This window comes from Suncus etruscus, chromosome 17 (genome assembly GCF_024139225.1).
Source record: "Suncus etruscus isolate mSunEtr1 chromosome 17, mSunEtr1.pri.cur, whole genome shotgun sequence".
Lineage (NCBI taxonomy): Eukaryota > Metazoa > Chordata > Mammalia > Eulipotyphla > Soricidae > Suncus > Suncus etruscus.
Genome location: NC_064864.1, coordinates 73,682,113 through 73,700,164, shown reverse-complemented (window position 1 = coordinate 73,700,164; position 18,052 = coordinate 73,682,113). Strand labels below are relative to the sequence as shown.

Sequence of the window (18,052 nt, the reverse complement as noted above, 5' to 3'; positions counted from 1 at the left end):
TGATCGTTTAAACCCAGAAACTTGGTGCAGTCAACTAAAATTTAGGGGCTGGTTGGGTTTAGTTTTGGAAAACCCTGTCTTGGGGCTTTCCCTTTTACCTAGAGACTGGGTGGGGGTGTGTGTGGAGGACAATGAGGTTCCCTCCAGCCTAGACCCACTGGGTCCCTAGGTCCTCCCTGCTTCCCCTGAGGCGTTGACTTAGATCCCTGTACCATATCTGGATGTACCACATCCAGCAAGGACCTGCCTCTCAACAAGGCCTGCATACACATGAGAACAGAGACTGTGGTACTCGAATCAGACTTCCAAATCCCATTTTTTTTTTTTTTTTTGGTTTTTGGGCCACACCTGGCAGTGCTCAGGGATTACTCCTGGCTATCTGCTCAGAAATAGCTCCTGGCAGGCACGGGGGACCCTATGGGACACCGGGATTCGAACCAACCACCTTAGGTCCTGGATCGGCTGCTTGCAAGGCAAACGACGCTGTGCTATCTCTCTGGGCCCTCCAAATGCCATTTTTGCTTTTTTGGTCCACCAATGGCAGTGCTTAGGGCTGACTCCTGACTCTGCAATGACACTGATGGTGGGGCTCAGGGGACCATATGGCATGTTGAGTTTTCGAACCTGGGTTGGCCACCTTACCCGTTGACTATAACTCCAGCCCCAGATTATCAATCTCTTATTTGCTTGTTTATTTTTGTTTTGGGGCCAACTTGGTGTTGATGCTCAGAGGTTATTCCTGGTTCTACGTCAGATATCACTCCTGGTAGGCTCAGGGGACCCTATGGGATGCCAGGGATTGAACCCAGGTCGACCATATGCAAGGTAAATGCCCTCCCGCTGTGCTATGGCTTTGGCCCCCAAGATTATCAGTTTTATTTATTATTTATTTATTTATTGGTTTTTGGGTCACACCCGACAGCACTCAGGGGTTACTCCTGGCTCTAGGCTTAGAAATCGCTCCTGGCAGGCTCGAGAGACCAAATGGGATGCCAGAATTCGAACCACTGTTGTTCTGCATGCAAGGCAAATGCCCTACCTCAATGCTATCTCACCAGCCCCAAGATTATCAATGTTTTAAATTAGCACCCAAGTGTGGCCTTAGCACTCTGCTGGAAATTCTTTGGGTGTTTTGCCCCAGAATGACCACAGGAGGGCGCCTAGCACCAACCTTGCCCGCCTGGAACCTGGAGGACATCACCATGGTCCAGGTAGGAAGGTAGGTTGAGGTGAGGGTGGAAAAGGTGGGGAGGCCAGCATTGCTGTCCCCATTAATCAGAGCCCTCCTTTAACCCACTGCACCCCGCCGCACTGGCCAGAGAGCTCTCTGTCTACACAGCATCCTTCCTGTCTGCTGTAGTGAGGTCTCAAATTTTACCCCCAGTGCCAACATGTGTGCCCCCACGCTGGTCAGCGTCTCAGCTCCATCAGTACCCGAAACTGAGGGGTGAGACACCCCGGAGAATGCTGTGGTGTGTGACAGCACAGTCCTGCACAGTGAATAACTAGCCTTGAACAGGTACAGTCCTGGCGGGGTCACCACATTTAGGGCTCGAAGTAGAAAGAAAACATGATGGAGGTCACAGTTTGTCAGAATCCTAACTGTTGCTAGAGTCAGGAGTCGAAGGATGAGACCACACAGTTGAAATAAAGCAAAGCAAAGCTTTATTCTGTCTACCAACAAGATACAAACTGACCAGCCAGAGTCACCTCCTAGAGAGGCAACCCCCCTGGAGATCACAAGCTAGGTTATAAAGCACTAGAAGTAGAAAGTATTGACCTTCAGGTTGATTAGCTGTTGTCTAGGTGTTTCATCGTGTCCTTTATGGCTAGATGTCTAGGGCAGTATATTGGGGTTTATGGAGCCTGAGGTCTGTGTCATTGTTGTTGGGATAGAAACTTAGCCCTTAAATGGAAACTTAACTTTAGGTTGACAAAATGGAGTCTCTCTTCTCCAGGCTTCACACAGCCATGTTTGCTTAAATTGGGGTGTTAACTCAGTTTAGTGAAACTGAGAAAAGGAAACACACCTGGAGCAATTATCTTAAGCAAAGAAGAGTAATGGGCTACCCTCCAGAGCTGAGAGCATTCAAGACATGGGAATAGGGAGGCAAGCTTGTAAAACTGGCTGAATGTTGCAAACGCACCAGGAGGTATTGGGTATCTACTGCCTTAGGTTTTCGTGCCTCTACTTCTAACAAATAAAGTCAGAATGTGGCCTTGTCTCTTGCACAAGGAATAAGGAAAGTATATAGGCCCTCGGAGTGAGTTAGTCCAAGGGTCCTCAGCACTGAGCTCTAATAAACTTTCTTATTTTTTAAAGTAGTATCTTTATTTAAACACCATGATTACATGATTGTAGTTGAATTTCAGTCATAAAAAGAACACCCCCCTTCACCAGTGAAACATTCCCATCACCAATGCCCCCCACCTGTATTCAAAACAGGCTCTCTACTTCCCTCACTCATTGGCATTGTTATGATAGTTCTCAGTGTAGTTATTTCTTTAACTGCACTCACCACTCTTTGTGGTGAGCTTCATATCTTAAGCCGGTCCTTCCGGCCCTCATCTCTGGGAATTATTTCAATAATGTCTTTTATTTTTCTTAAAACCCATAGATGTGTGAGACTATTCTGTGTGTGTCTTTGTCTCTGACTTATTTCACTCAGCATAATAGATTCCATGCACATCCAATATACTCTTTTTCTTTGACTGACTCTCGTGTCTCTGTGGGTCCGGCCTAACAAGATGTGCTCACCAGGAGCCCCGGACTAAAGGGTGAGCCCTGGTAAAGGGTGTAAACCCACAGATAAGATGTGTGACTCTTGGTTCAGGGGACAGAGGGAAACAAGAAAGGGGTGGGGGTTTTTTGTTTGATTGTTTTTGGGTCACACCCAGCCATTGCTCAGTGGTTACTCCTGGCTCTGCACTCAGAAATCGCTCCTGGCAGGTTTGGGGGACCATATGAGATGCAGGTGATCGAACCAGTCCATCCTGTGTTGGCCACGTGCAAGGAAAATGCCCTACTGCTGTGTTATCCCTCTGGTCCCGAAAGGGAGTGTTTTTAGTTAAAAAAGAAAAGAAAAGAAAAGACCTGGGGACAGGGCATTTTACAGTCTGCTGACCCAGGGTTTTTTTTTTTTTTTTTTTTTTTTTTTTTTTTTTTTTGTGGTTTTTGTGTCACACCCAGCAGTGCTCAGGGGTTATTCCTGGCTCCAAGCTCAGAAATTGCTCCTGGCAGGCACAGGGGACCATATGGGGCATCAGGATTTGAATCGATGACCTACTGCATGAAAGGCAAACGCCTTACCTCCATGCTATCTCTCCGACACCCGACCCAGGTTTTTGTTTGTTTGTTTGTTTTTGTTTTTCAGTGTTTGGTTTTTGGGTCACTCCCAGCAGCGCTCAGGGGTTACTCCTGGCTCTCTGCTCAGAAATCGCTCCTGGCAGGCTCAGGGGACCATGTGGGATGTTGGGATTTGAACCACCGTCCTTCTGTATGCAAGGCAAATGCTCTACCTCCATACTATCACTCTGGCCCCTGCTGACCCAGGTTTGATCCCCCTGCATTCATATAGTTTTCTGAAAACTGTCAGGAGCCATTCCTGAGCACAGAGTAAGGAGTAAGCCATGAGCTATGCCAGGTATGGCTCTGAAACAACAACAAAAATAAAAGAAGAGAGAGTGGTGGGAAGAGGTGAGGGTTGTGGGGACAGTCACCACCACCCACAGCTGGGAGAAAATGCAGGTACAGGGGTGCAGAGAGATGGGGAACCTGTTGTGGAGAAGATGACAGTGGGAGGTGAGTGAAGGTGAAAGGAGGCAGCTGGGGCTGGGAGGAAGGGGGTGTATGGGACCCCCACAACACTCCTCACTGACTCCCCTGTCCTCACATTCCTCCTTGCCCTGGACACTGTCATCTTCATTTCCAGCTCCTCCTGCAAATTCTATTCCCGAGTCCTGGGCACAGACTTGAGCAGGAGTCTTCACACTTTTTGTTTGTTTGTTTGTTTGTTTGGGCCACACCCAGCAGTGCTCAGGGGTTACTCCTGGTTATCTGCTCAGAAATAGCTCCTGGCAGGCACAGGAGACCATATAGGATGCCGGGAATTGAACCAACCAACTTAGGTCCTGGGTCGGCTGCTTGCAAGGCAAATGCCACTGTGCTATCTCTCCGGCCCCAAGTCTTCACACTTTTTTTTTCACATTTTTTATCTTTATTTAAACACCATGATTACAAATACGATTGTAGTTGTATGATTACAGTCATATAAAGAACACCCCCCTTCACCAGTGCAAGATTACCACCACCAATTTCCCAGATATCCCTCCTCCGCACCCCATCCACACCTGTACTCGAGACAGGCTTTCTATTTCCCTCATTCATTCACATTGTTATGATAGTTTTCAGTGTAGTTGTTGCTCTAACTGCACTCATCACTCTATGTGGTGAACTTCATGTCATGAGCTGCACCTACATGGGAAGATGGGGGGAAATAATGGTTGGGACTGAGGCAGTAAACGATTAGAAATGAGCTTTGTAGGGCAGTATCAAGGTCACAATACAAGATGGATATTATGCATAATAAATTATATGCATATAATACTATCAATATATATTGTACGCGTGGGGGCACTAGCCCCCGCATGGTTTTGGAAATGGAGACCAAGGAAAAAATTTCCAGTGACTGCCCAACATAAACCAGTGCTGCAACAGCCTGCCCTCCTCCCAAAGCGCATTCCCATTAGTGTAGGGAGAGGTACTGGGAAAGCCTAATGACCTCTATAGAGTTCACCTGGACCGGCACCCAGGGGAGAAAGAGGGGGACGGCTGGGGGCCTGCCAAGCCTCCCAGTGCTCCCCAGGCGAGGGAGAAGGCCTTTGGCATGGGGCCTCCCCAAACCCCATACCTGGCAAGAGCTGGCCTCCAGAATCAGAGAGGAAACCAGAAGCAAGATATCTGCCTGCTCTCCTCCCCATGCACCTCCCCCTTGGAGTACGGAGGGAGGGGGGAAACCTGAGGACCGCTGAGTCCACCTGAACCCACTTCTGGCCATCTGGGCTGGCACCCAGGGGGGCCTAGAGTCCAGGGGAAAAAGAGGGGGACAGCTGGGGCCTGCCAAGCCTCCCAGCACTCCCCAAGCTAGGGAGAAGGCCTCCGGCATGGGGTCTCCTCAAACCCCATACCTGGCAAGAGCTGGCCTCCAGAATCAGAGGAAACTGGAAGCCAGATATTTGCCCGCCCTCCTCCCCATGCACCTCCCCACTGGAGTACAGAGGGAGGGGGGAAGCCTGAGGACCACTAAGAGTCCACCCAAGTCTTCACACTTTTTAAACAGTGGGCCAATCCACCGTTCCTTAGAGCATTGGTGGGCCAGACTTAGTTAAAAAAAATAACAGGTGGACAAATTCCTATGCACACTGCACATATCTTATTTTGAAGTTAAAAAAAAAGGGGCCAGAGAGATAGCACAGCGGTGTTTGACTTGCAAGCAGCCAACCCAGGACCTAAGATGGTTGGTTCAAATCCCAGTGTCCCATATGGTCCCCCGTGCCTGCCAGGAGCTATTTCTGAGCAGACAGCCAGGAGTAATCCCTGAGCACTGCCAGGTGTGGCCCAAAACAAAACAAAAAAAAGGAACTGGGGCTGGAGTGATAGTAGGGCACTTGCCTTGCATGAGAATGTCCCAGGACAGACCTGGGTTTGATTCCTGGCATCCCATATGCTTCCCCGAGCCTGCCAGGAGCGATTTCTGAGCGCAGAGCCAGGAGTAATCCCTGAGTGCCGCCAGGTATGATCCAAAAACCAAAAACCAAAAAAAAATAAAAAATCACAAGTGTGATATTTCTGATGAAGAACAAATAAAGTTAAATCAACAAACTTACCATATATCAATGGAAACTATGCACCTGCTTTTGGCAGGCATTGTTTGAGGACCCCTGCCTAAGACTGAGAGGAGGAGGAGTGGAGAGACAGAGCAAGAGGGGAGTCAGAGAGTGCAGTGCACATCCCACACCTGTGCACAGTGGAATTGAGATGAGTTGGTGGCTAAGCAGGACAGGCAGCATTGACAAAAACACCTGATGGACTGGGTAAATGACATTGGCGGGTCACATGTAGACCACAGGCCTTAGTTTGAGGACCCTTGGAATTGAGGCTGGGGTCCACAGGGCTGAGATAGGGTTGTGGAGGGAGCAGTCATGTGTCAGGGAGCTGAGTGTGGGGAGGGCCCAATAAGCTACTCAGCTGCTGGGTGAGCATGAGAGGCTTGAGCATTCCTGGTTCTCTCTTTGGTCCCTCATATGGTGTTGGGTTAACTGATTTCCATCCTATTCAAGATATGCTTGTTACTCATTGGACGGAAGCACCTTCGGATGGAAGCATCCTTTGGATTGGTCTCTTACCCACCTGTTCTCCACTCCAGGGTGGAAGGAAAACCCAGGTCTTAGGGAAAAACCGCTTGCAGTTTCCATTTTCCACCATGAGCTAGCTGCTTCTGAGGAGCAGAAAGCTTGCGTGTGAAAGTTCCTGAACCTATTTTATCTCCTTCACTGTATTTGGATAATTTCCTGTATCTGAGTTTGCTTCCAGGCCCACGTCCTTCCAATCCCCCAGGATTGGGGCATGAGGCTTCTGCTACAGTATGGGGTCCTAAACACTTCTGAAGAGCCCCCAGAGCTCAGGCACTGGCAGACACCAGGCTCAGGATGTGGAAGCCACAGCAGCCCCTTCCTCAGGCGGCTTCAGTGCTTGCTCCAGCATCCCTGTCATTTCCTCTTGTTCTCTGCTGTCAGGGGTCTCATCTGGGCATTGATCTGGGGGCAGAATGCACAGGTTGGGGAGTTAGGGGCGGTTGGTGGCTGTCACCAGCGTACCCTGGATCTCGGGATCTCATATCCTGAGTGGAATAGCTGACAGTGGTGTCGGAGGCTCATTTCTCTTGTTGGACTCTGGGGAATCATCCTTCCCATGCCCCAGAGTCTGGGCTCTCCCTGCCTGCTACCCAGAGCCCTGCCAGGTTCTAGTCTGCCCTCCTCTAGGGATACCTGGCCTGCAGCCTCTTATCTGGGCTCCTCAGCTTCTCAGCAGTCCATGTCCTTAATGCATGTCCCAGAGCCCAACATGCCCCAAGAGCAGATGAGCAGGATCGCCCATGGGCTTAGCCAGCCAGTGTCATTGGTCCTGTCTGCATGTCTCTGAGACTCCCTGTAGCCTTGTGGCCATCTCCAGGCTCCGTCTGGCTGTGGCATTCAGGGATGAGAGGCCAGTGGCAGCTGGGCTGAGCCAGGTCAAAGGCCAAGCCAGCAGCCTCATGACTCCTGGGCTTGAGCTGGGGCTTTGCTCCTATGTGTGTGTGAACATGTTTGGGCCACACCCGGCAGTGCTCAGGGCTGACTCCTGACTGTGCTCAGGGATCACTTGGGGAATGATCAGAGGATCCTTTGTGGTACCAGGGATGAAACCTGGGTCGGCAGCTGTAAGGCCAGTGCCCTACCCTTTGTGCCATCCCTCCAACCTGAGCAAGGACTCTGAGAGGAGAACAAAACAGGGGTAAGCTGAGAACTGCCTGGACTACCCGGTGCTGTGGGTCTGAGCTGGCCCTTCTGCGGCTGTGCTGGCTGGCCTGGTTTGGGCCCTTCTCCCTATTCTGGGAACATGACTATCTGCAGGAGCACTTAACTGGTGGGGAGGTCCTTGGTGACTATGATCTGGCAGCAGAGACAAAGATGACAGCAAGGACTAGAGATTCCAGAGGGGCTCAGGAATCCTGGTATGGCCACAGGCTCCCGGAACAGGAAACCCCAACTCTGCACCCAGCCCTCCTCCTCCCCTAGGCACACCCTTTGCTGTGCCCAGACCCTCCGCTGGCCTCACTCGGGGAAGATGTCACGTCTGGTCTGGCCTCCAGGATTTCCCCTAAGTTTCTTCCGAGGGACAAATGGTAAGATCCCTGTGAAGGTGGGTCCACCTCTACTTGAAAGCCCCTGGGTCCCCCCCAGTTCCATGAAGATGTCCCCAGTTAGCTCTGGAGCCCTTGCCCAAGTCTGCCCCTCATCAGGCCCTTCCATCATCTGAGCTTCTTTCTCCTGCATCTACCTCACCCAGCTCCCATGTCTGGCCCCACTGCACCCCATTTCTGCACCCTCTGACTCAGGGCCACAGACAAGCCTGGTGCCATGTCTCTTGCTGCTCCCCCTCACCCCCTTCCGGGCTCTGGGCTGGCCTTGTTCCTAAGACCTCAGCCTGACCACAGGAGGGGCCCCCCAGCTCCAGGCTGAACCCAGCTGCCAGGAGTCAAAGGTTGGCTGGGGACCCGCGGGGGGGGGGGGGGCGGGACAGAGGGGCGTTTGCGAAAGTGAAAGCTGTAAGCTGGGCCTGAGAGGAGGCAGGGGTGAGGGGTGGCAAGCACTAGCCGTGCTGTGCTGGGAAGTCCCAGCTGTTGGTCCTCGGCTGGGCGGCTCTGGGCCCACTGCTCACGACACTGAGCCCCAGCTACTCTCTGGTCCGGTCCGGTCTAGTCCGATACAGGTGGGCGGCTGTTCAAGTCAGCTTGCGAGGAGCAGGTAAGTGCCTGCAGGTGGGCTGAGACAGCGGCCACCACGGCGAGACAGCTGGGCCCTGCTGAGAGGCCTACGGGGACTGGCCAAAGAGGGGATCAGTGCAAAACAAGCACACACACAGGCTCCATGCATGTACATGCCTGGAATGGAGGCGGAGGCTGCCAGGCACACATAGACATGCACACACAATTACACACATAATTGGAAGTACACACAAAGACACACATCAGGGAGGGGCCTCCACTCCCCTCAGGCTCACCCTGAGAGTGCATGTCCATGGGAGGGCATAGCACAGGCCACCACTTGCTGCCTCTGATGTCGTCTACCTCTTGTGGCTTCTCAGGAGCACCTTCTCCCTGAGACGTCCTGGCCTAAGGGCTGGGAACTGTAATTGCTTTTAGTCCCAGAGGTGTGTCCAGGCTGTCAGCTCACCTGCCCAGAGAATAGGAGCTAACAGGAGCCTGGACTCAGGAGGTCAGGGAAGGCTTCCTGGAGGAGGAGTTACTGTACTGGCACCTTGGAGAAAGGGGAAGGGCGCTGCGGGCAGAGAGCACTGCGGACTGAGGGCGAGGAAGCTGCCGCTTCTCAGGTGAGGACTGAGGATGGGGAGGGGACCGCCAGGCAGGAGCTGGGCCCCCAGGGCTCGTGGCTCTACATAAAGTCCAGAAAGTCACCCTGAGTGCCTGGTCCTAGTCCCCTGCATGTCTGGGCCCTGTATGTCCCCTGGGGGGTCCCTCAAGCAGACTTTAAGATTTTCTGCTGTTGTTTGGGTTCAGGATAGCCAGGGCTCACCAGGGCTTCTATGCAGTGCTTAGGGGAACACATACAGCAGGGCTGGGACCCGGAGTCTTGTGAGCCGGGCATGTGTCCCTGGACTTCTCCCCACGGCTCAGAATCCACAGCCTCAGTCCCGTCTTCACTCCGGTCCTGCCCTTCCATGAAGCTGTGACCGGCTGCTGCCAGGTGTACAAGGCAGAGCTGGGGCAGTGGGAGAGTTTGGAGGGCTTCCTGGAGGAAGTGCACCTGATGTCAGTGATAAGATGGCAGGTGGGACACGAGAGGGATTTGGACTTGCAGGGTGGGGCCCAGGGTTCGACCAGCACCTGCCCAGGAATGTGAGCACAGGGAAGTGGGAAGACCGGGTGATGTGGCAGAGCGATGGGTGTCTGGGGCAGGGGCAGAAGAGGGCATAGGAGGGCAAGGACAGGGGCTCCAACAGTTTGGGTGCCCTGCATGAGCCCACACAGCTCCCAGAGAAGCCCCAACATTAGCCCGGAGCCAGGGGGCATTGGGCACTCAGTCTGGGCCTCTGTGATACAGGGGGCAGTGGGCACCAAGGGGTACTAGGAAAAGGGCCCACTGCCATGGGCACCCCAGGCATACACGCTCCTGTCCGGTGCCCAGACACAACAGACTCCTTGGGCACGCAGGACTCCAGCGCCTAGACTCAGGTTCAAGCTCCGGAAGAGTGGGGAGCCTGAAGCTGGGAGGCAGGCGAGGTGATGGATCCCACAGGTTGCGGGGTCAGGCAAAGAGGACTGAGGGTGATGGGGGAGGTGTGCAGTGTGCGGGGGGGGCCGGGGTCGTGCTCAGGGGAAGGCCCAAATCAGCTTGGGGCCTTTAAGGGGAGGAATTGGGGGTCTCAGGAAGGGGGAAGAGCAGGGACCTGGGTAGGGAATCCAGGAATAGGGATGCAGGGCCTTAGGGGAGTGGAGGTATGTCGGGAGCACGGGGAGGGGTCCCTGGGGGCATGTAGGTCCTGTGGAGGGTCGGGAGTGTGTGGGGTGTCAGTACGGGGGACAGTGACTTAGGCTAACATCTGCGTGAGTCCATGTCTGTGTCCCGCCCACAGGGCTGCAAAGCATCTCTTGGCTCCCGGGATGGGATCCTAAGCCTAGCCTTGACCTGCTGGGAGCTCCTGTTCTCTCAGAAAGGGCGTGCTCTGGGGACCCAGCAGGAGCCAGACTGGACGTGGGGCTTCTCCCCCGCTCACTAAGTGGCATTTTTTCCTGGATCAAGGCCCTTTCCGTCCTCTGCGTCTCTTGGGGGCCAAGGGGCACGAGGTGGGGCCAGGCGCCGCTGGGGCAGTGCTCCCTGCCCTGGACAGGTCCTCAGGGGCAGGATCCCTGCCGCCAGGAAACTGCTGCCCTGTGGCTGGGGCGGGGCTGAGACGCTCCTGTCAATCAACGCCGGCCCGCCCTCGGCTCCCTGGGCGCGGGGCCTCTCCTCTGGCCCTGGACGTGAGGGTCTGTGATTGGTGCTCACCACTTGCCTGGCCTTGGTCCCGTCTGTGGAGCCTAGAAAGGGGCTTTGGTTTGTAGGGCCGGCTGCACCCTGCGCCCCCACTTCTTTTGATCTTATTTTTAGGGGGCCACACCCTGTGGCGCCCAGGGGTTACTCCTGGCTCTTCACTCAGGAATCACTTCTGACAGGCTTCGGGGTCTCTATGGGATGTTGGGGATCGAACCTGGGTTGGCCGCGTTAAAGGCAATACCCTCCCTGCTGTTCTACTGCTCTGGCGCCCATTTCTTTCATATTGAGGCTAACATGAGTGCCCTGTATCCTGCGAAGGCCCCTCTGCACCACAGTAAGGCTGCTGCAGGGCTCCTGGCTGAACCTACATGCAGAAAAGCAAGCAGCGGAGTCCTGGTGGAGGGGCATCGCCCACCCCGACAAGCAGCACCCCCAGGTTCATACACCCTCTGGGGGGGGGACACCCGAGGACATGATATCGGAGTGGAAGGAGAAACATCCTGGGAAACTGTTGGGAAACTTCTCCCGACCCTGGTTAAATATAGACCCAGATCCCTCCCCTCATGGCTGCTGGCCCTGATAAAACCTGGCCCGCCCACTGCTCAAGCTCTGTCTCAGCAGTTCAGGGACCAACATGGCCTCCCTGGAGGTCCTCAAGCCCTGCCTTGAGTAGAAGCAGTTAGACTGGATGGGCTGAATGGGGGTGAGCAGGGGGCAGGTCAGGGTGGGTTATGGGGGCCAGGCCACTTCCTGCTAAGATCCAGGAAGTGATGGATGGAGCTTGGATCCTGCATGTCCACCCCAAACTCCTCCTGGTTTTATTAATGTGGGGACTAAGCCCAGTTGGTGTTCAGACCCAGTGGTCATGCGGGGCTCATTGGGGCCACTCCTAGGGGTCTGGGGGGGGTGAGGCGAAGAGCTGGGGCCTTGCCTGTGCAAGGCAGGTATCTGTTTTACTTGGGTGTGTCCCTGTGATCTCTCGGATGCTGAGGGGAGGAGGGTCTGGCTTAGTCACACCAGTGAAGGGGTGTGGGCAGACCTGGGGGCACCTCTAGAAGTAAGCTTCCCACTGTCCAGCTCTGAAGAGCGCCCCAGGGCCCAGCCTGCCTAGCCTTCTCTCCCCCAGATCCAACACGGAAATGCCCTCCCCCCCTATGGAACCGCAGAGCCCCAAGAAACCCAGCCAGCCTCAGACCCTGAAGCAGGCACAGAGAAAGGCCAGCAGTGAAGACATGCCCAGCTCTCACCACAAGGATGTGGGGCCTGGCCTGGGCCTGGGCAGCCTTCGGCGAGCTTTCATTCGCGCCAGCCAGCGGGTACCCCGAGGGACCCTTGGCAAGGCCTCCCGGGAAGAGGCAGGTCGGCTCCTGCGAAGCTCCCAGAAGCTGTTCCAGTCTCTTCGAAGAGGAGCCCCTGAACACAGCTCTGCCGCTGACCCGCCTCAGGAGGCCCATGACTCCAAGGTGCCAGCAAAGGCTGTGGTTGGCATCAGTCGGCAGGAATCTGTAGGCAGATGGCCAGAGGAACCAGAGGCCGAGGCAGGTAAGGAGAAGAACTACAGCAGAGAGGTGGGAGAGACTGAGGCAGGTGGTGGACGAGGACCAGCCCACCCATGGGTGCTGTCCCTTGAGTCTGTGCCTGTCAACTGCAGCAGGCAGACCAGGGGCGAAGCTCAGAGCAGGGAAGGGACTAGTCTCAGACCACACTGGGATGAGGGGGGCGAGCTTGGGTGAGTGGAGGGCACGGCAAGGTGGGTGGACAGACCCCCAGACCACCGGATGCAGAAAGGGTGCGTAGGCGTGCTCTGGGGAGAGTGTTCTGGAATCAGGCCCCAAGGGAACTCCCAGTGCTGCTGAGATAGGAATCAGAGCCAGGCCTGCAGCAGCTGTGTTTTGTTTTGGTTTCTAAGTCACACCCGGGATGCTCAAGATCACTCAAGCATTAGGCTCAGGGGATCAGATGGGGTGCAGGAGATGGAACCAGGGTGGGCCACAAGTAAGGCAGACACATTCCGTCCGGTAGGTAGGCCTGTAGCTGTGGATGTGGCAGGGAGGCAGGCGCTGGTCTGAGCCGCCATGGGCCTGGGCTTGTGCCCTTTCCCAGGGGCCGTCCCCACCAGCCACCCCCACGCACTTCTCACAGAAGGCAAGTCTTTGGCCGATCTCATCAGCGAGCGGGAGCTGCTGGCTGCCCTGGAGCAGCTGCGGCGCCTGGAAGACGAGCTGGTGGCCGAGAAGGCGACGCACACCTTGGAGCTGGACCCCACGGGCTTTGCGCGCCGTGCCGTGGATCTGTGTCTGCACTACGACGGTCTGGGGGCTGAGCTGGGCGCCATCGTACGCGAGACGCTGGACGGTGACCACGTGGATACGGTCGCGCTGACCACGCTGACCCGCGTGGTGCTGGCCGAGGAGGCGGCGCACCCGGCGCCCCCCGCCGACGGCGACTTCCTGCGCACCCCGCGCCGCTGGCGGCAGCAGTGGGAGCAGGCGGTGAAGCTCAGCGCCCAGGAGCGAGTGCAGCGCGCGGGCGCCTCCCGGGCGGACCCCGGGGCTGCCCCCGAGGGGGGCTCGGACTTGGCCCTGCAGCTGCGAGAGCTGGGCAACACGGTGCGCTCCGACCTGCAGAAGGTGCGGCGGGAGGCGCAGCCCGTGTACGCGGCCGCCGGCTTCCCGGCCTGGGAGCTGTACCTGAGCGCCTTCCACGCCGCCGTGGCGCAGCGCCTCCAGGCCCTGGTGCGCGACGCCCGAGGCTGCGAGCAGCTCTACCTCTTGCTGGACTGGGCCGCCAACGTCTACGGCAGGTGAGGGTGCCCTGCCGGCCCCGCTAGGGGTTGGCGAGTGTCCAGCCCCGGCGCTGCACAGGTGTACCCCGACCTGGAGGCCAGAGGGCAACCCGAGGTCCACGCCGCCTTCGTGCGCCTTTTGTGCGTGCACAGCTGATTGCTGGTCCGGAGCGCGGCCTGGGAAGTCGGGTTGGGTGGGGAGCCCCGAGGGCGCGGCGCTGGGAGAAGTGTGCGAACTCGAGTCCCGGTTCGGGCGCTGTAAGGCGGCTGCTGCCGGATCCCAGCCCCGCAAGCCGGGGTCCTCAGAGCCCCACTCTGCTTTTCAGTCCTGACTTCCTGGGCGCCCCCGACCTAGCGCTGCCGGCGGAGCCGCTGCCCCCGCTCCTGAGGCCAGAAGTGTGGGCGCAGCTGGAGAGCGACTACACCAGCTTCCTGGAGGTCTGCGGCCGCGGCGGGGTGTGGCCACGAGTCACGGGCGTGGCAGGGCTTGGCCACTCCGGCTCACGCGGAGACCCTAGCAGGGGTGTGCTTCCGCGGGGCGCAGGCCACAGGCCATCTGCTCACATGGGGACCCTGCCTTCCTGGGGGTGCTCCCACGGGGCCGGGGCCAAGTGGGGCGTGTTCGCAGCAGGTGCCGGTCTCAGATCCTGGCTCAGCACAACCTTCCCCCACCCAAGCTCCTCACGGTGCCCACGTCTCACCCGCGAGCCGGCCCTGTGGCCCGTTCTTGGACTGGGTCTCCCCATCCCTAAGGGCACGTAGCAAGGGCTCAGGCAGCCTCGACAACCTGTTTCTCTTGGGGAATCTCACTACACCCCCCAGACCAAGATCTCCAGCTGCTTTGACAACATCCTCGACTTTGAAAAGAATCGCTGGGCAGACACTGAGACCCCCGAAGTGCTACAGGGCCGCTACCACACGCCTTTGTCCATCGATGTCCACATGGTGAGATCCTGTGCTGGGCTAAGAGTGACCGGGTTCGGGCCTCGAAGGCGAGGTCCTCGCCTTGAAGGTGGCTCTCGGAGCTGTCACCTCCATCAGAACCTCTGTTTGGGGCCCCAGAGGGAGGAATGAGCCGCACAGGTTGCACCAGAGGAGCCTGGAGGAGCAGCTTGGGAACCGGGATGGGTGTGAGACTGAGACAGGGTGGGTGGGTGGGGTGCACTCGAGGCTGGCCCGAGGAGTCAAGGCTGGACCTTGAGCCGCTGTGTCCTCGCAGCTGGTGGCAGAGCACGTGAAGGCGGCCGGCGCCATCTCGACCGAGCTGAAGGCCACCACCCTGCAGATCTGCGCGCGCGCTCTCGGAGTCTTCGTGTCCCGGTGCAGGGTGGAGGGCAGTCCTGGGGAGGGACGGCGGTGGGCGCTGAGAGGGTGCCCCACCCCGGGACTGAGGCCCATTGCGCCTGGAAGGGCTCCTAGACGCCGGCTCCTCCCTCAGGCTCGAGCGTTCTTTCCTGGAGTCCGAGGCGGTGAACGAGGCGCACCTGGGCGCCAACATCAACTCGCTGGAAGAGCTGCGGTGGGTCTCCCGCCGCTGGGCCCGGGGCGGGCGGGAGCGCGGTCAGTAGAGGGCGCGCGAGCCCCGGGAATGGGACACCCAGGCGGGCGCTCTGCGGAGGGAAACCAGGCAGAGGTGGCTGCAAGTCTGGGCTCTGCACCCAGCCTGCCCCTGCCCACTCCTTCGCGTGTCCTCTGCCTCCCAGGACCAGTCTTCTGACCAGGTTCCCAGGCACCTTTGAAGGGCTAGAGAAGCCCCTGGAGGCGGCCGCCCGCAGCTTCCAGAATCGCCTGCTGCAGAGCCTGCAGCGGAGCACGCAGGTAAAGCGGGGAGCCCTGCGGCCGGGCTCCCCACCCGTTGCCCCCGGAACTGCACCCAAGTCCTGACATCATGAGCATTCAGTTCTGGGAGTGTGGGTGGGGTGGGGCGGGCAGACGCCCAGACGATCTCCCAGCTGAGCAGAACAATGGGAAGATTCGCCCGTTATGTCTCTGGGGGGAGACCCAGCGCTCCAGCAAGAACCAGCCCCAGCCCACTCACAGTCCCCAAGACCTCTCCGTGGTACCCCCGAAGGAGACTCCCGGATACACCCCACCCTGCAGGGGGGACATTCCCAGGAGAGGCTGGTGGCAAGTTGGTGCTGGAAGACGGGAGTGTACAGGGTGCCTGCGAGTTCCCGACCCGGCTGGTGGGCTTTGCGGCCACAATCTGCCAGTTCCCTCCCCCAGGGACTCTGCACCCCCGATCTGTTCGTTTCCCCAAGCCCCTCCGAGAGGCTTTGTACCCAGGATGTTCTCCCCCCAGTCCCCGCTTAAGGGGCCTGAGGGGTTAGGAAGCAGCTAAGAGACCCACCGCCCTGTGCCCAGCCCCTCTTCAAGGTTCTGTGCACTAAGGACTGGCTGGACCAGGACGCGCTGCAGCCACTCCTGGACCGGGTGGAGGCCTTCGGGCACCACCTCCGGCACGTGGTCCCGCCACTGGCGCAGGTATTTGGGGGCGACGGGGAGGGCAGGCGGGGTTGAGCCCTGGCCCAGGCCTGACCGGATGCCCTGGCCTTGCTCGTCCCCAGGAGACCCTGCAGGAGGCACACCGGTGCGTGGTCCGCGACTACCTCAGGCAGACCATGCGGCCACCCGAGCGCTTCCGGGGTGTGGACCGGGTGACCTGCGCCCAGAAGATGAGCCGGGACGCCGCCACCATCAACAACACCTTCGAGGACTTGGTGGGTCGGCTGGCTCCTTGGGCCGGAGCCCCAGAGAGGGCCGCCTGCAAATTGCGTTCGATTCCTGGGGATAGTATGCGCGGAGCCTGGGGGTTCGGACCCTTCCTGGGGAGGGTGGACTCTGGGTCTCTTTCCAGCGGTGACCCCCAGAGCTCTGCGTCATCTGGGGTGGCCGGAGCTGACCCCTGGCCTCCTCCAGCTGCAGACCCCCACCCTGTTCCCCTCTCGCAGGGCTCTGAGGCCACGTGGCTGCGCCAGGCCATCCTCAGCGTGGCTGACATCCTGCGGGAGACTTACAAGGACCATATTCAGGGCCACCTGGAGACACTGATCCGGGGATACCCCGACATCAGGTGCACACATCGCTGCTTCGCCCCACAGGGAAGGGGATCCGGAGGGCAGTGTTCTGGGGGTTGCAGAGTGAGGGGAAATAAGAGACCGGGCGGGAAGGGAAGACTTCGATGAAGGGGAGGTGGGGGGGGGGGCGATGAGTCACTCTGGAAATCCCAGCCTTGTTTCGGATTCCAGGAAATTCTGGGAAAATGCCTGGCGCAGTCCCTTCCTGGTCCTCCCCTTTCACCATCCCACCTCCTCTTGCTCCCCCGGCCCCCCGCGGCATGTTGTCCACCCTGCCCCGCTGCCTCCCCTTATTGGTGGTGGCACCGTGGGGTGTCCCTCCGGCTGTTTGGCGTGCCCCAGTCCGTAGCCCCCTGAGGTACTAGCTTGGACCCAGAAGTCACGGTATCGCCTGCGCTCTCTGGATTGTCTAGATAGAACCTGATGGGGGGTGTCTGCGCCCCTCCACTGACTTCCAGGCGCGCGGGCTCCGCCCACCACGCAATAGTCTGGGGTGGGTGGGGCGGGGCCTGGGGTCCCAGCAGGGCGACCTGCAGGTGCCTGAGGCCCGGTCTCCGCAGGCGCGACCACGTTCTGGCCATCCTGGCCCTGCGCAGACTCGGCCGCCGGCGGAACCAGCGCCTGCTGCAGCGCGCACGCGACCTGTTGCGCGCTGAGGATGGCGAGGCCCCCCCGGGGCGCGCGCTGTTCTCAGAGATCGAAGTCCCCACCACCGTGGACGTGCTCATCACCTGCATCTAGTGGTCCCGCCCCACAGGGGCCCGCGGGGCTTGCGTTTCCGCCCAGCCCGCTGAGCATCTGCGGCATGTGCGGGGGACGCTCCCTGTTTCAGGATTGGGGGGTTCTTCCCAAGCCTCTCAGTATGAGACACAGCTGGATGGGGGCCTAGGAGTGAGGAGGAGGGGACATGGAACTCTGAGGCTGCACATGCCAGGCCTGCACTTCACCACCACCCGCACTCAGCTGTCCAGCGCCACATCGCCCCACTGATGGAGAGGAAGAGAGTATTTATTTTGTAAATAAAAGTAAATTAAAATGGTGCCTCCCTTAGGAAGGAGTCCGGTCTAAGAGGGCAGGTCTGGGGCCCCAGGGCCGGCCAGGAAGGTTCTGGATCAAAAGTAAGGAAGACTGACAGTCTAGGGCTAGAAAGTGGCTAGGAGGTTTGCCTTGCACGGCGGACCTGTGTTTGATCTCAGGTATCACATATTGTCCCCCAAGCACTGTCAGGAATGATCCAAGTGCAGAGCCGGGAGTGACCCCTGAGCACTGCTAAGTATGGTCCAAAATAAAAAAAGATGGTCTGAAAAGAAACTGTTCCCTGTCTGGGAGGAGAAACTGAGGCAGACAGTGGCCCAGAGACAGTGCTGGTGCCACA

At 57.9% G+C, this 18,052-nt stretch overlaps 1 protein-coding gene across 1 annotated transcript; it reads left to right on the top strand.

Annotated features, from left to right (window-relative positions):
- Positions 1 to 1,142: 1,142 nt before the first annotated feature.
- EXOC3L4 (exocyst complex component 3 like 4) lies at positions 1,143 to 17,418 on the top strand. Its single transcript, XM_049790472.1, has 18 exons — positions 1,143 to 1,219; positions 1,385 to 1,447; positions 7,837 to 7,960; positions 8,521 to 8,579; positions 9,456 to 9,590; positions 10,699 to 10,802; positions 11,151 to 11,325; positions 11,942 to 12,357; positions 12,958 to 13,618; positions 13,927 to 14,038; positions 14,423 to 14,545; positions 14,820 to 14,920; positions 15,039 to 15,119; positions 15,304 to 15,418; positions 15,965 to 16,084; positions 16,168 to 16,320; positions 16,552 to 16,673; positions 17,238 to 17,418. The coding sequence occupies exons 1-18, from the start codon at positions 1,143 to 1,145 to the stop codon at positions 17,416 to 17,418; spliced, it is 2,922 nt and encodes a 973-aa protein (XP_049646429.1).
- The last annotated feature ends 634 nt before the right edge of the window (positions 17,419 to 18,052 follow it).

What these genes read in the sequence shown, in the direction of transcription:
- EXOC3L4 (XM_049790472.1), top strand. Translation starts at nt 1,143, where the DNA reads ATGACCACAGGAGGGCGCCTAGCACCAACCTTGCCCGCCTGGAACCTG. An exon ending in GAGAAACATCCTGGGAAACT is followed by an intron (nt 11,326 to 11,941) that starts GTTGGGAAACTT and finishes TCTCTCCCCCAG; the next exon opens with ATCCAACACGGAAATGCCCT. An exon ending in GGAACCAGAGGCCGAGGCAG is followed by an intron (nt 12,358 to 12,957) that starts GTAAGGAGAAGA and finishes CACTTCTCACAG; the next exon opens with AAGGCAAGTCTTTGGCCGAT.